The sequence below is a fragment of the Arachis ipaensis genome, chromosome B08 (genome assembly GCF_000816755.2).
Source record: "Arachis ipaensis cultivar K30076 chromosome B08, Araip1.1, whole genome shotgun sequence".
Classification (NCBI taxonomy): domain Eukaryota; kingdom Viridiplantae; phylum Streptophyta; class Magnoliopsida; order Fabales; family Fabaceae; genus Arachis; species Arachis ipaensis.
Window position 1 is genome coordinate 16583952 of NC_029792.2, and position 16572 is coordinate 16600523.

At 35.5% G+C, this 16572-nt stretch overlaps 1 protein-coding gene across 1 annotated transcript; it reads right to left on the reverse strand.

The window, feature by feature from the left end:
• On the reverse strand, nt 432–3328 carry LOC107610629 (cellulose synthase A catalytic subunit 8 [UDP-forming]-like). Its single transcript, XM_021108148.1, has 6 exons — nt 3154–3328; nt 2615–2755; nt 1988–2068; nt 1609–1883; nt 1174–1527; nt 432–998 (listed from the first exon to the last, which is right to left on the reverse strand). Exons 1-6 carry the CDS (start codon nt 3326–3328, stop codon nt 432–434), a joined length of 1593 nt encoding a protein of 530 aa, XP_020963807.1.

The following is a 16572-nucleotide window of genomic DNA, read 5'->3' on the forward strand; positions in this document are numbered from 1 at the left end:
GTTAGCGATTCTCAGAAGAGGTTGATCAAAAGGTAATCCCAACCTTGTGTATAAGGATCTCCTAACTTCAACTGCAGAGAGCAAAATATTTCATATAACAAAGATGCATGATAAGATCATAATGATAAATAGGAAAAGTCTGGAGATAGAATACATAAATTCTTCTATGAAACTTAACAACAGCAGACAAAATAGCCTTGTGATAATATTTTCTAAAAGAGACAGGTAAATGTTAAAAGAAATATCCTATCCATGCCAGATTACAGAAGCATACCTTACTTCATTTCTGTCTCCCCGAAACTCAGTTCATAGAAAATAGTAATTGTTGGATGCAGAACATGAGGAGGACTGAAGTGATAAGGTTTTATCTGACAATTCAAAAAATTTGTTAGTCAATAAAAAAGAAAAATGAATATGTATCTCTACATCCATTACACATAGGAATATGTTCTGTCAGTTCTGCTGATAAAGGGATTGATCTTAACCCAAACAAGAGAGAAGACTGATGCCAACAACACTGACCAAAGTATAACAATGGTTGGTGTTCTGTTCTGGCGATCCATGAGACCTTTGAGGAATGGATACAGATGAAAAATAACCCAAAATGCAAAGAAAACTTTGCCAAATAAAGGCCCCCAAGACTCATAGACTCCATTGAGTGCATCAGAGAAACCAGCAGCAACACCAACCATGTTAACTATGATCAGAGTTGTTGGAGGGATCAAGAGTGTGGTCCATTTTATGATGTAGAGTTCACCAAACTCTATGTCATCTGCAGCTTTTGCTGTGACTGTGAAGTTTGTGTCAATGCCTGCTAACATCTTCAGGAAACCTTGGAAGACGGCGAAGAGATGTGCTAAGACGCCTCCTATGACCCAAAACTGCTCGTTTTGCCATATTGCTTCGATGGTCACACCACTCCATCGAAGCTCCAAGATGCTGGTGGTTATGATGGACAGAAATAGTCCAAGAAAGAGTACACTTGCTAGGTTTGATAGCTGCATTCAATTGTCAAAATCAAAATGGTTTAAGGCTAATTAGTGTAATGGCCTAACTTCTAAGCTTATGCAGCTATGAATTGTTTTCTTTAGTGCAAGACATTATTAGTTGTAACTTGTAACAATTGTGTCTATGTTATGATGTGTTAAGAAGAATAAAAGATGATGAAACTACCGTTGGAATGATGAACTTTCCAGAGTGAAGGCAAATTGCTGGCAAGAAACAATAAGCAACAAGAGGAAGTGATGTGAAAGGATAGACAATGGTGTTTATGTAAGTTAGACTCTGAAGCCATCTGAGGCGTCCACCTACAAATCCATACCACAAAGGGTAGTGTCTGCTGAAGAAGATTTCAACTGATCCAAGGGCCCACCTAAGAACTTGGTGCAACCTATCAGACAAGTTGATTGGTGCTGACCCTTTGAATGTTGGCCTTAATGGCATGCAGTAAATTGATCTCCATCCTCTACAGTGTATCTTGAATCCAGTTAAGATATCCTCTATCACTGATCCATAAATCCAACCAATCTGAATGAATACACAACAAGAACAACACATTTTAGTTAGTAAACAAGTCAACAACACATGAATGAAACGATTAAGTCTCACCTCTTTTCCCCATTCAGTCTTCTCTTCATATCCACATCCAATTACATGAATGGCGTCCTTGATCAATCCATTAACCAATATACGAATGCATTGCCTCACTTGAGGGTGTTGTCCCAAAAGGTTAGGCAATATTGAATTCTGCAATGCATTTAACTGATCAGCTAAACCAGGGATGATTAATCTTGAAACTACATGCCTCAAGGGAAGCTTCTTAGAAGCATAGCAGAGTACATCTAGTTTAGTATCCACAACAAGGAGTCTGGCTTCATCCTGGGCTGAAGGTAATAATTCAACTTTAGTTAAAAAAATACCCAAAAAAAAATCATGCTAATATATAGGATATAGGACATCAATTTGACCCTAACTCCTGATTCTTGACCTGGAATGTACTCTGCAACAGGCACAACAGACGCTGATGATGGCCCTAAGCTGTTAAAGAGAACACTAACTTGGATGGTATCTGCATTCTAAGAAGAAGAAAATATCACAAAATGGATGATTGAAGTCATTTCACAATTCACAATGCACATGATTCATGGTAGCAGGCCAAAAAAATAAATAACCACTAAAAATAAATCACAAATACTATCATATAACATCAGCAGCAATTAAACAATTACAACAAAGAATATCATAATCAACAATTTTACTTGGAGCTAAAGTTTTCATTGCATCTCATAAGTCCTGTGCTCTATAACTTCCATCATCAAAGTATGAGTAAACTACCATTTGTACCCACGAAAGTTGAAAACGCTAATATATCTACCCATAAAAAAAGGAAATTACCATTTGTACCAATAAAAAATAGTTTTTACAAGCAAAATTATCCAAACTCTAAAAAATTAAATAAAATTCCTAAATTACCCTTCTCTCTACCACTACCACTATCATCTCCTCCCCTCCCCCCTCTCCTCTCTCTCTCTCTTTCTCTCTCTCTCTCTCTCTCTCTCTCTCTCTCTCTCAATGTTCTCATCTTTTTTCCACCACTGCCACCACCACCACTAACCCATCCTCTCTCTCTCCTTCCATTTTCTGAGCTCATCGCCGCCGCCATAATCCGTCAACTCTGCCAACTCCTTCCTCTTTCTCTTTCTCTCGCTTTCCTTCTGTGTTTTGCTTTTCTCTTTCTCTTCTGCTTCTTCGAATTCTCAACCCAGAAAAAGGGCTTCACCATCATCAACAACAACAGAACCATCTTCAGATTCTTTGCCCCCACACTCTCTCTTACCTGCAAAATCTCTTATCTTCACCACCACACCACCTCCTTCACCCAATCACCTTTCTAACCCTAACCCTCTTCACCCAGCCACTACCCCTCTATCCTTTTCTAGTCTCAAATCCCACCACCACCTCTTTCACCCAGCCACCACCTCTTTTCCCTCCAAAACTCACACACGGAGACATTACACACACACCCCCACCCGAGGAAGAAGAAGAGAAGGGGAGGGGGAGCGAGACCGCACTGACAACGTGGGGAATCGCTGTCGCTATCACATCATCGTCACCGTTGTTGAGGGAGCCCAAGGAGGAGATGCGAGCCAGAACCAAGGAAGGGGGAGCTGTCGCCGTCGCGCCCTGTTGCTGCCGGCTTCGTCACATCTGTCGCCGCCATTGATTGAGTCCGTCGCTCTCGTTGATGCTGGTCTAGAAGGAAGAGAGCGCGCAAGAGATCGGAGAAGGAGAAGAGGGCGACAGCGCCGGTGGGTGTCACTGCCACCATCGTCGTCGATGCTGTTCAGTGAGGAAGAACCGTTTTTCTCTGCTTTTTCTATTGTTGTTGTTGTTGTTGTTGTTGCTGCTGTTGCTGCATGTGAAGAAGATGATGATGGAGGTATAGTGGTGGTGGTGGTGATAGTAGTGAGATCGTGGTGGGATTTGAGATTAGAAAGGAAAATGGGGGTGGTGGCTGGGTGAAGAGGGTTAGGGTTAGAAAGGTGATTGGGTGAAGGAGGTGGTGTGGTGGTGAAGATGAGGGTAATTTAGGGATTTTAGGTAATTTTTTAGGATTTGGATAATTTTGCTTGTAAAAACCATTTTTTATGGGTACAAATAGTAATTTTCTTTTTTTTATGGGTAGATATGTCAGCGTTTTCAACTTTCGTGGGTACAAATGGTAGTTTACTCTCAAAGTATTATCAATTAATGCTACTAGCTCACAAACCCCAATTTCCAATCCCTAGATTGCTTCATTACATGGCAATGCAAAAACAATGAATTGATTGAAGTTAATTTCAAAATACAACCCCAGCAGAATATGCAAAGCAAAATTAACACCAATCCAAACTAACACTTAGAGATTAGAAGAAACAAAAATTGAATAAAACTAACCACTCGTACTCTTGAGAGGATAATATACTGGCAACTTGATCGGAAGTTCACAACGAATCAAGCAACCATTCTCCCACACATTTCTCCGAATGTTCTTCTTCAACAACTGAATCAACCTCTTCGAGGCTATTCAATTTTCCACACTCCGACACGAAAAATTTCAACTCGCCGGAACCGGCGGCGATTGCTCTGATCACCGGTCGATTATCCCCTTCCTCTTCACTGTATAGAAGCTTCCTCAGTCTGTGAACAGCATGAACTGCCGCTTGAGCGTCGGCGCCGACTCCGTAAGCAAGCTCTCCAATTACTTCAAAGCCTTTAGGAATCAATGTCCGAAGCTCCTCTGTTTACAAATTCCAAAATACGAGACAGAGAAAACAAATTATAGAGTTAAGATTCAATCTAAAACAAAAGAAAAAAATTAAAGTCGCTCAATACAAACAGAATCATTGAAAAAAGTACTGAATAAAAAAAACTTGAATTTATGCTATAGAATAATTGAAGTGAATCTGAGAAATTAGGGATTGAAGAAATTAGATACTAAGTTCTTCTGTGCTTTTTAAGTTACTTCAGGATCCAAATTAGATTAATGATTAGTACCAAAGCAATCTTTGAAGACCTATTTTGTAGTAATACTAAGCAAATTTTTTATCCAAAAAATTGATGAAAAATCAATGAAGAACAAGAGAGAGGGAGTAAGTGAGTAACTAATTTTGATTGAGCAGCACCAACAACAGTGCAGAGAGACGAAGCGATGACAGCAGCGGTGCGATGACAACAGTGATGCGACGAAAGCAGTGGAGCGACGGCGGCGCGGCTATTGAGAAGGAGGGTTGAAGTATGCGAGGTGAATTCGGGGGTAAAATAAGGGTTGATGAAAATTGAAATGGTGAATTCGGGGATATGAAGGAAACGCGGGGAGTGAGTGGGGGGGAATTTATTTTATTAATAAAAATCGACAGCATACCCGTCGATTTTAATTTGAAAAAAAACGACGTCCTAGGCGTCGATTTTAAACATTAAATCTGTACCATCCATTTAATTTTAAAAAGTGATCAAGACCGTTTAAATTTATCGACGACAAAATGTGTCGATATTTTAAATAATAAAATAGACGCTATGTTCGTCGATTTTAAAATAAAAGTATTTTCTGCTCATGCTCCGTCGACAATGTGTCGATAGTAAGGAAACGGTTAATGGATTATCAAAAAAATCGATGACTTTGCTGTCGATTTTCATATTTTATTTTTAATTATCTTTTTTAATAATATCGATAGCAAGTCGTCGAAAAATATCGACGGGAGAGATAACCGTCGATTTTTAGCGTCAAAAAATACATTTTTTCTTGTAGTGGTGGTTCTTCTTCAAAGTCTTTGCTCTACGTTCTTCGTGACTACAGAATCGCAAATAATATGTGGAAAAGCATGGATGTGTCATTGAATTTCAGTACGTTCTTTAATCTACCTCTCTTTCTCTAGTTGTTAAATAACTTATCATCTCAATCATATTAGCAAGGCATTTCTTGACCCTTGTTTTTTACTTTGCACCCTATGTTCTTTTTGATATCGTCGTAACAAGTATATTTTTTAGAGGGACAATACAATAGATGAAGGTAACATCTACGATTTGGTGGTGCACTCCGCTAAAAGTATAACTCAACGAATGAGAAGATAGCTCGGGTAAAAAAAAGAGTTGGGTGCTTTGTTGAAAAACAAATATGTTGGATCGATCAACCCCTCCTTTTATAAAGCTGAATTCTGATAGCTCTATTACAAAAGATGGTCATGTGACTTGTGGTGGTATATTAAGAGGGAGCTACTCAAATGAAGATGCAAAAAACATCTTTTTATGAAGATGCTTTGTATAAAAGTGTGATTTATTGATTTGGCCACACTTCAAATAAAAACAACACTTTTATAACATATCAAAATCTAACCCTACATTCCATTATCTAAGGGTCAAAAAGAAAAATCATCACATGAAGACAATTATAATATCTTCATGGGAGTACCCACCATATTAAGAAACCATGAAGATAAGTTATTGGCTTGTTACAGTGCAAATCTAGGTAGCTGTACAATAGCTCTAGTAGAGTTGAGGGGTATTTTATTGGGTTTGGACTTGGCCTTAAACTTTAGATACATAAATATTTGCATGAAAGTGGACTTTAAAGTAGCAGTAAATTTCTGTCTTCAAGAAACTATCAAATTGTACTCTATAAGAACGTTAGCTTTTGCTATTAAAATATAAATACTTATGCAAAAGACATGAGTTTAAGTCGAGATGTCATTTTTTCTTTTTCTATTTCCTATGTATTTCTTTTTTAAGTAATTAATTTAATTAATTCTTTAACTTTTATTTTTAGAAAATTTAAAATTTAAAATTAGAATTTAAGATATAAAATTTAAAATTTAGAATTTAGAATTTAAAATTTAATTCTCTAATTAAATTTTTGAAATATTTGTGAGTATCTGTATACATTCAAAATATAGTAACTATGATATTATTGTCCAACATTCTACGATTTCATATGCTTGATCGTTAAGATAGCTCATGCAATATGCCCGGTTAGATCTACTAAATTTTAGTATTTATATAGTTCTTGTGAATAGAAGCAATACATAAAACATACTAAAATAAATAGTTTCGATTAAAATATACTATCTCCATTCTAAGGCAACAGATGTTTGAAGTATAATGGCACAAAGATTAAATTATAATAAATAACTCTTATTTTCGAAAAAAAAATAGTCTCTAAATATAAAATTTTAGTTCTTTTAGTATTTTTAAAAATAAAAATACAGAAAATTAAAATTTTTAGAGACAAATAATACCAGATAGGAGAAACAAAATTATCGAGGAGTTGGTTTAAGAGTAATTATTTTTGGTGAGTGAGTGTATTTGCAAGGATTTGGATATTCAAGTTAGCATATGATTTTAGTAAGCACCAGCACATTAGAGTTATGGAACACACCTTGATTTAAAAAGGGGAAAATAAAAGACACCCTCCTTGATATGTGAGTTTTTATGCTTAATTATAGGGTATGGAAAACATGTTACAAGTTCACTATTTTAGAGAAATTTATCAAAGATATAAGTATTCACTTATTTTTATTTAATAGTTTAAATTTTTAAATAAGTAGTTTTATAAAGATATAAAATTCAATCTTTATTGATATAAAAAACAAATATTTAATCATAAAGCAAAACAAAAAGACTAAAAAAATGGCCTTTAGATAATTTATGCAAAACTAAATAGAAGAAATTCTTATGTAAAATACGTACTAGAGATATAATTATTTAGGATTAAGTACGAGTTTGGTCCTTAAGGTTTAGGCCAAAAATTTTATTTGATCTTAATTTTTTTTTGCATTTAAATTTGACCATAAGGTTCAACTTAATTTTAAAATTATTTTTTTATTTAAATCTTAAAATTTGGATCATGTTATCCGTATCGAAAAATTATAAAATAAAAAAAAAGAGTTTGAGGTTGTTACTGGAAAGAGACAGAGAGAGAAGCATAGGGAAGAAGAAGAAGGAGAAAGAGAAAGGTGGCGACGATGTTGGCAAGGGAGGATGTTGTCGTTTCTGCTTTTGTACCAGTGCTTTCATGAGTTGGTGGAGATGACGTCGACACCAACAAATTGGCGAGGGAGAACATTGCACGCCGCCATTGCCCTTTCTTCTCCTGAGCCAGTGCTTCCATCAGCGAGCGCAGACAATGTTGACAACAGTAGATCGGCAAGGGAGGACCTCGCGTGCCGTCGTTGCTCCTCCTCCAATTCATTGTTTCCTTGTTTGCGACTTCTGTTTTGAATTTTCCATTGTTGGGGAGTAATTCCAATGGAGGTAGCCACTGAACTGGTTGCTGGAGATGTTGAGGGACTTAAGGCTGCTCATGTTGCTGACGTCAATGGCGCCGGTGAAGTTGTCGAAAAGGGATAGGTGGGTGAGATTGTCTAGTTGAGAGATTAAAGGAGAAACAGAACCGTAGAGGTTGGAATCTACAAAGTCGACAGTAACGATTCTCTTCCGGTGGCATTGAATTCTGGTCCAAGAACAAACGGTGACCAGATTGAAAGTGTTCTAGTTGTTGAGAGCTGGGTTTGGGAATTGAAATCCTTCTTTGAGTGAATCAAGTGCATGGAAAGCACTGAGCAGGGATGAAGAAGAAGAAGCAGAGTAAGAGAGGAGACGAGGAGATCGTGATAGGTGGGGTGAGAGTATATTTGTCCAAAGAATGATTTTAAAACTAAGTTGAATCTTAGGGAAAGGATGAATTTAAATGCAAAAAAGGGTTGGGGATAAAAAATTTTTTGACCTAAATCTTAGGGACCAAAATCATAATTAACCCAATTATTTATGTATCTATTTAATAGCTTAAGTTTTTAGGATAAATGATTCAATCAATTTTTTAACCAATAGAATAAGATAAAAAAAAAAAACCTTTTGAGTTATGTACCATTGAAATAAGATTGGATCCTTTTAAATTCAAGTCCTAAGTTATAAGGGTTGTTAGAGATATAATCGTTCATATGCTGTTTTTTATCAGTTTAAGTTTATAGAAAAAGTAATATCATGATATAGTATTAGAATTTTATAATTAAAAGGTCTAGAGTTTGACCCTTCTTGAACTACAAAAAAAAATAATAATAAAAGAATATGTGAGATATATAATCATTCATGTGCTTTTTTCTATCAACTTAAATTTTTGGGATAAATAATTTTATAACAAGAGTAAAATATTATTTTGTTCTCTAATGTTTAAACTAAAATAAAAATTATTCTTAAGTTCTTTTATTTTTAAAAATCATTTCTAACGTTTTTGGTGTTGGTGGGTCCCCAACTAGATGAAGCAGAGCCTTCGTCGAAGGAGAAGAAGATAATTGGGGGAAAGGGCAAGCCATTTTTTATCCGATTGAATCGGTAAACTTGGTCAATTTTTTTTATAAAATTTTAGTATGCTATTCCTGGTGTAGAGATGAACATTAGGATATAACTTGCTAGTTGTATTATCATCTCTTTTGTCTGATTTGAGATACCTACTTTGTGGAGGGTTTATATTGATTCCATCAGTTTTGATGATGTATTTCGTTGATTGTTGAGATGTTCTAGTGTCACTAGGAAGACTGTTTGTGTACCCATTATTCTGATAGTGAAAGATTTTTATAGACTAGGTCCTGTGGATTTTTTGTCCCTCTTTTGGGAGTTTTTCCACGTTAAAATTTTGGTGTCTGATTATTTAATTTCTGCCATTACATTTGCTGCTTGGAGTATCTTTGGTATTGCCTATTTAATCACACAGGTTGTGAAAAATTTATTTTTGGTGCTTCCGCTGTTAGACAGGTTCTTGTTTGAATCTTTGTTGAGTTTTTCCAACAAAGTGGTATCTAGAACTTTGGTTGTTTATCTCTGTGATGATTAAATGGAGAAAAATACTCATGGGCCAAATATGGTCAAATTGAATTCCCAAAATTACTCGATTTGGAAGACCTTCATGGAAGATATGTTGTATAGCAAGGACTTGTATGATCTTGTGGAGGGGGATAAATCCAAAGGTACCAAATCCGATGCTGAATGGAAGAAGCTGAATCAGAAGGCAGTTGCTTTGATTAGACAGTGGCTTGATCTTAGCGTGTATCCACATGTTGATACCAAAACGAATGTTGAGAATATGTGGAATAAATTGAAGGAGTTATATGAGAGGAAGAATGTGCAAAATAAAGCATTCTTGATTAGGAAGCTTGTCAATATGAAGTATATTGAAGGTAAATCAATGCCGAAGCACTTGAGAATTTTTCAGGAGACGGTAAACCAACTGAAAAATAATGAAATCACTTTGAATGATGAGTTTCAAGCCTTGTTGTTGTTGAGCTCTTTGCCTGATAGTTGAGAAGTTCTGGTTGTGACACTGACTAACTCAGCTCCAAATGGAATGTTGATGTTAACAATGGTTAAAGAGAGCATGTTGAATGAAGAAGCCAGAAGAAGAGAGCGAGGTTTGACTAATGCCTCCTCCCAATCAGAAGCACTTATTTTAGAGTCACGGGGGAGAAGTCAAAGTAGAAAACCTCATAGTTTCGACAAGTCAGAGAGTCGAAGTAAGTCAAGAGGAAAGTACAAGCCAAGAAAGGAGTTCATTTATCACTATTGTGGCAAGCCGAGGTATATCAAGAGGTATTGTAGGTTCTTGAAAAGAGAACAATCAAGGGGAAGAAACGAAGACAAAGGTAAAGATAGTGATAAAGAAACTGCTATTGTTTTTGAAGATGTTCTTATCACATATGATGAAAATTATGTGAATCTTGTCTGTGATGATTCCCCTTGAATTATGGACTCAGGTGTCTCATGTCATGTCACTCCAAGGCGTAAATTTTTCACTTCCTATACTGCTAAAAATTTTGGCAAGATCAAATTAGGAGATAAAGGAGTGTGTGATATCATTGGTATGGGTGATATGTGGCTTGAAACTAACACGGGATGCAAGTTGCAATTGAAGAATGTTAGGCATGCGCCAGATATGCGATTCAATCTTATTTTAGTGAAGGCATTGGATCAAGAGGGGTATTGCACTTCCTTTGGTAGTAGAAAATGCAAGATTACCAAAGGGGCTCTCATTGTTGCTAAAGAAGACAATAGTCTCACTACTCTCTATCGGTTGCAAACAAAGTTGTGCAAAGAAGAGATGAATGTAGCTGATGATTCCTCTTCTGATTTGTGGCATATACGTCTTGGTCACTTGAGCCAGAAAGGACTAAGCGTCTTAGCTAAGAAGCACTCACTTCCCGTGAAAGGTAAAACTTTAAATACTTGCACTCATTGTTTTGTTGGAAAGCATGCTAGAATATCATTTTATAATTCTGGAACTCATAGGAGATCACATGGTCTAGATTTAGTTCACACTGATGTTTGCACTATGGATGCTAAGACACTAGGTGGTGCATCATATTTTGTTACTTTTATTGATGATTATTCTGGAAAAAGTGTGGGCTTTTGTTTTGAAATCTAAAGACTAGGTGCTTGGTATCTTCAAACACTTTCATGCAACTGTTGAAAGAGAAACAGGAAGGAAATTGAAATATGTTCGAGCAGATAATGGTGGTGAATACAGGGGTCTATTTGAAGAGTATTGTAAAGGACATGGGATCAAGCTTGAGAAGATGGTTCCTAAGACTCCTCAACATAATGGAGTTTCAGAGAGAGAATGAATCGCACTATCAATGATAGAGTCAGGTGTATGCTTTCTCATGCAAAGTTGCCTAAATCCTTTTGGGGGTGAAGCGATGAGGACTGCAGTAGATCTGATCAACATTTCTCCTTCAATTCCATTTAATGGTGATGTTCCAGAGAAAGTTTGGAGAGGAAAAAATGTCTCCTATAGTCACTTGCGGGTGTTTGGCTGTAGGGCTTTTGTTCACATTCTAAGAGATGAAAGGTTCAAATTGGATGGAAAGTCAAAGCAGTGTATCTTCATGGGTTATGGTCACGAAGACTTTGGTTACAGATTATGGGATCCAGTGAGTAAGAAGATAATTAGAAGTCGATATGTGATTTTTCTTGAAGACCAAACTATTGAAGATCTTGAGAAGACAGATAAGCCAACAATAATTGTTAGACGTTCTGCTAATGATGAACCTGGTCCTTCCACTAGACCTCCTGTTTATGGGGGAGATGTACAAGTTGATAATGATGGTGATGATTTGCATGATGAACCTATACCTCAACCTGAGGTGCCAGATGCAGAAGTTCTACCAGATGTTGAAGTTCTACCTGAATCACCGGTTGAGCTTGAATTGAGAAGATATACTAGAGAGCGTCATCTTACTCAGAAATACTCTCCTCATGAGTATGTGATGAACACTGAGACTGGGGAGCCAAAAAGCTATCAGGAAGCTATGTCTGATGAGTATAAGGAAGAATGGTTGAAGGTCATGCAAGAAGAAATAAAATCCTTGCATGAGAATCATACTTTTGAATTGGTGATGCTACCAAAGGGTAAGAGAGAATTCAAGAATAAATGGGTGTTCAAATTGAAAGCGGATGAAAATGTCTCACGGCCAAGGTACAAAGCTCGATTGATTATGAAAGGCCTTAAGTAAAAGAAAGGTATTGATTTTGAGGATATTTTTTCTCCAGTTGTGAAGATGTCCTCTATTCGAGTTGTGCTTGAATTGGCGGCTAGCTTGAATTTAGAGGTTGAGCAGCTTGATGTGAAAACTGCATTCCTTCACGGTGACATAGATAAAGAAATTTATATGGAGCAACCAGAGGGTTTCGAGGTTAAAGGAAAGGAGCATCTTGTATGCAAGTTGAAAAAGAGCTTATATGGGATGAAGCAAGCGCCAAGGCAGTAGTACACGAAGTTTGATTCCTTCATGGAAGGTCATGGGTATAGTAAGATTTCTTCTGATCATTGTGTGTATGTTAAGAAATTCTTTGATGGTAATTTTATAATTCTCTTGCTTTATGTTGATGATATGTTGATTGTTGGTCATGACATTAAGAAGATTGAAAGTCTCAAGAAAGATTTGAACAAATCCTTTGCTATGAAGGATTTGGGTCCCACAAAGAAAATTCTTGGTATGAGTATCACTCGTGACAAGAAGAATGGAAAAATGTGGTTGTCGCAGCAGAAGTACTTTGAGAAGGTTTTAGAGAGGTTTAGCATGAGTAATTCTAAACCTGTTAGTACTCCACTTGCTAGCCATTTCACGTTGAGTTCGCAGCAATGCCCTACAAGTGAGAAAGAGAAAGCAGAAATGAAGAAGATTCCATATGCATCTGCAGTTGGCAGTTTGATGTATGCTATGATTTGCACCAGGCCGGATATTGCTCATGCCATTGGAGTTGTTAGTCGATTTCTCTCTAATCTTGACAAGGAACACTGGCAAGCAGTGAAGTGGATTCTCAAATACCTTAATGGTACTTTTAGAGTTTGTTTATACTTTAGAAGTGGCCAACCTATGTTGGATGGTTACACAGATGCGGATATGGCTGGGGATCTTGATTCAAGAAAGTCTACTTCTGGTTATACGATTACTTTTGCAGGGGGAGCTGTGTCGTGGCAATCTCAACTTCAGAAATGTGTTGCTTTATCTACTACAGAGGCAAAATACATTGCTGTTGTTGAAGCTTCTAAGGAACTCTTGTGGATGAAGAAATTCCTACAAGAGTTAGGAATAATTCAAGAGAAGTTTGTGTTATTTTGTGATAGTCAGAGTGCTATCCATTTCAGCAAGAATCCGACGTTTCGCACTACAAGAAAAAGCAATATTTATAACAAAAAAATTGTTACAGAAAACCGAAATTTTGAAACAAAAGGAATTTGTAACAAAAAAAGGGCCGTTGCAGTATGTCCCGTTACAAAAAATTTTTGTAACAAAAAATGGAACTGTTACAATTCAAAGTAATATTTTGTAAAAAAAATGTTTGATAAAAAAAAATCGAAATTCGTTACAAAAGTGATAATAAATTTTGATCTTCAAAATATTTTTAGTAACAATATATTTTTTCCTATCATAAAATTTTGTTACAAAATATAACTTAATTTTGTAACATTTTTTTCTTTAATGTTTCTTTAGTTACAAAAGCACAATATTTATTTTGTAATATTTTTTAATACAAATTACATGCATAATTTACTAAATTAATTTTTTAATTAACTGATATATTAACTACTTTACTGAGCAAGTCAACATTTATATAATATGTAAAAATATAGATAATTCAAACATGCTTCATTTAACTAAAATTGTTCTAAAACAAAATAACATTAGTGTCTACATTGATTAGTTCTACAAGTTATATTTCTTACACAAGTTCAACCAAAAGTTAAAAGTCTAACAAAGATTAATGTCTCTATGAATCAAAATATTCTTGAGTCCTTTAGGTAGTATGTTGTCACCATTTTAGCACTCCTGTAAATGAAAAAAATCGAAAACAAAAAATTAGAAACAAGATATAACACCAATTATAATTTTTTCCATTAACCTTTATCCAAAAATTTTAGAAAAATTTTGGCAAAACCTCCCCTAAAACTTGGATATTTCCACTGCCTACGGTTCTATCATAAACAACCAATTCATTACTTATTTCTAAGCCATTACACAACCAAATTTATCAAACCAAATAATAGGACATTTGTTATTTCTTAACCATGACACAAATAAAATGTAATAAATAGATCCATATACAATTAAACTATCCTTTCGTTTCCGTTGTTCTATTTCTTATAAAAAAAAGTATATCTTTTTTTACAAATAAATTAGCTAACAGTAATTTAAAAACCTTATTATGTGTGACATTCATGAAAAGGGTAAAGAAATGAAAAATAGATTCATATGCAAGCACATGCACACACAAGCCCTACATATTCCGATATATCAATAATACTTATCAAGTACAAGCACATAATTAACGTTATATAATTTTAGCCTGATAATATATCAATTCAAAATAACCGATAACATGGTGAGTAAAATTGTAATGCACCTTTCCACAAAAATACCAAGTAAAGCAGCTCCTCCTTTCTCAAAACCCTCTTGGGAATCAACCGGATGGAAGTGATTTGAATCAACTTCTTTAATCCTTCTTTTTCTTTGCGAATCAGGCTTTTTCCCATGATAAATCGAGTCATAATACCTTTTTATGGTAGTTTTAAAATCATCTTGCCCTCCCACTCATGATTTTTCATGTCAAGTACCAACAAAATACAGATTATTCAAGCAACCAAAATAATTGGCAAGAGACAAGAAAATCAACTTCACATATAAATCATCTCAACTTCAATGCTGTGGAGAAAAATAAAATGAATCAACAAAAACTAATAGATCTAAAACATATTCTGAAAGCACTTGGAAGAAGATAGATAGCTCACCAACATAAAGGGGCTTTTCTGCATTTAGTTGAGACCATTGACCTGTGTCAGACTAACGGTTGCATAATTTCTCCATGTTTGCAATATCAAAATCCTTTCAGGTAAACAAATAATGTAAATCATCCCCCTCCCTCAAACAAAAACTCTTTATCATTTGAGACAAATTTTTTGTTACAAATGCATTATTTTCTTGTAGTGTTCATTCCAGATCGAAGCACATAAAGGTGAGGTATCATTGGATACGTCAAGCGCTTGAGATGAAGTCATATGCACTTGAGAAGATCCATACTGATGATAATAGTTTAGATATGATGACTAAGAGTTTACCTGCAATGAAGTTTGATTCTTGCAAAGAGAAGGCGGGCTTGCTGGAGCAGCCTATCCCCACTTGAGTTGGTAAGGGGAGATTTTTTGGTGGATTTCCAAATAAGTGGGGTCCATATATTATAAAATAAAAGAAAAAATAAATGAAAGAAAGTGGTTTTAAGCCATGAGAGAGAGAATGAGTTTGGAAACTCATTTGAAAGAGAGAGAGAGAAACGAAGTAGAGCCTTCGTCGAAGGAGAAGAAGAAAATTAGGGGAAAATGGTAAGCTATTTTTTATCCGATTGAACCGGTAAACTTGCTCCATTTCTTATGAAATTTTAGTATGTTATTTCTGGTGTAGAGATGAACATTAGGATATAACTTGCTAGTTGTATTGCCTTCTCTTTTGTCTTATTTGAGATACCCACTTTTTGGAGGATTTATGTTGATTCCATCAGTTTTGATGATGTATTTCGTTGATTGTTGAGATGCCCTAGTGTCACTAGGAAGACTGTTTGTGTACTCATTATTCTGTTAGTGGAAGATTTTTCTGGACTAAGTCCTGTGGATTTTTTGTCCCTCTTTTAGAGATTTTCCCACATTAAAATTCTGGTGTCTGATTATTTAATTTTTGCCATTACATTTGCTGCTTGAAGTATCTTTGCTATTGCCTATTTAATCGCACAGGTTGTGAAAAATTATTTTTGGTGCTTCCGCTGTTAAACAGGTTTTTGTTTGAACCTTTGTTGAGTTTTCTCAACATTTGGAACTTTTTAATATCGTCACTCTTCCAAAATTATCCCTCCTTCCCTAACCTATTAATTAGTTTATCACCACCATCACCAAAAGAAACCACCCTTTAGTGCTACAAAAACTTTACAAATACTTTTCTAAATATGAGACGCACTACAAGGAAACGAACCATTTAAGACTCTTTTGGTCTATAAGTACTTTGCCCTCATAAGATCCACCCAAAGTTTTCTTGGCAATGCACAATTGTCAAACCAGCATTTCAAGTAAGAATATATTCGCACAAGCAGAATCCTTAATTTCTAAACCGCTAAACTTTTTTGGGGTGACCGATTTCTTCCAATTGACAAGATTGAGATCTTTACTATTCAATACCCTTCTAGAGAAACTGAAGCATCGTAAAGATAATTATCACAAACCCAATTAGAAAAGAGAGAAACATGCATGTGATAAATAGGAACAAAAACTGCAACCGAATGAATTAAGCATAACCTCTTAGTTCTGTTAAATAGCTTACCTTTTCAACTTGTTAGTCTATCCATCACCTTCTCAATCATATCATGAAAAGGCGCTCATTCTAGAACGAGGATGATTAAGGTTCACTCAAGAATATCTCTGCCTAGGTCTATGACAAATCTAATAGAGGAAACATTAACAAAGTACTTCAATGTGAGAAAGTTAAAAAAACGTTCAATTCCGAAGAT

Excerpts from the sequence above, each read along its gene's own strand:
- LOC107610629 (XM_021108148.1), bottom strand. The coding sequence starts at position 3,328 with ATGGTGGCAGTGACACCCACCGGCGCTGTCGCCCTCTTCTCCTTCTCC. Across the intron at positions 2,756-3,153 it reads CGACAGCTCCCCCTTCCTTG|AATTCGAAGAAGCAGAAGAG; the intron begins GTTCTGGCTCGC and ends TTCTGGGTTGAG. Across the intron at positions 1,884-1,987 it reads TGTTGCAGAGTACATTCCAG|CCCAGGATGAAGCCAGACTC; the intron begins GTCAAGAATCAG and ends TATTACCTTCAG.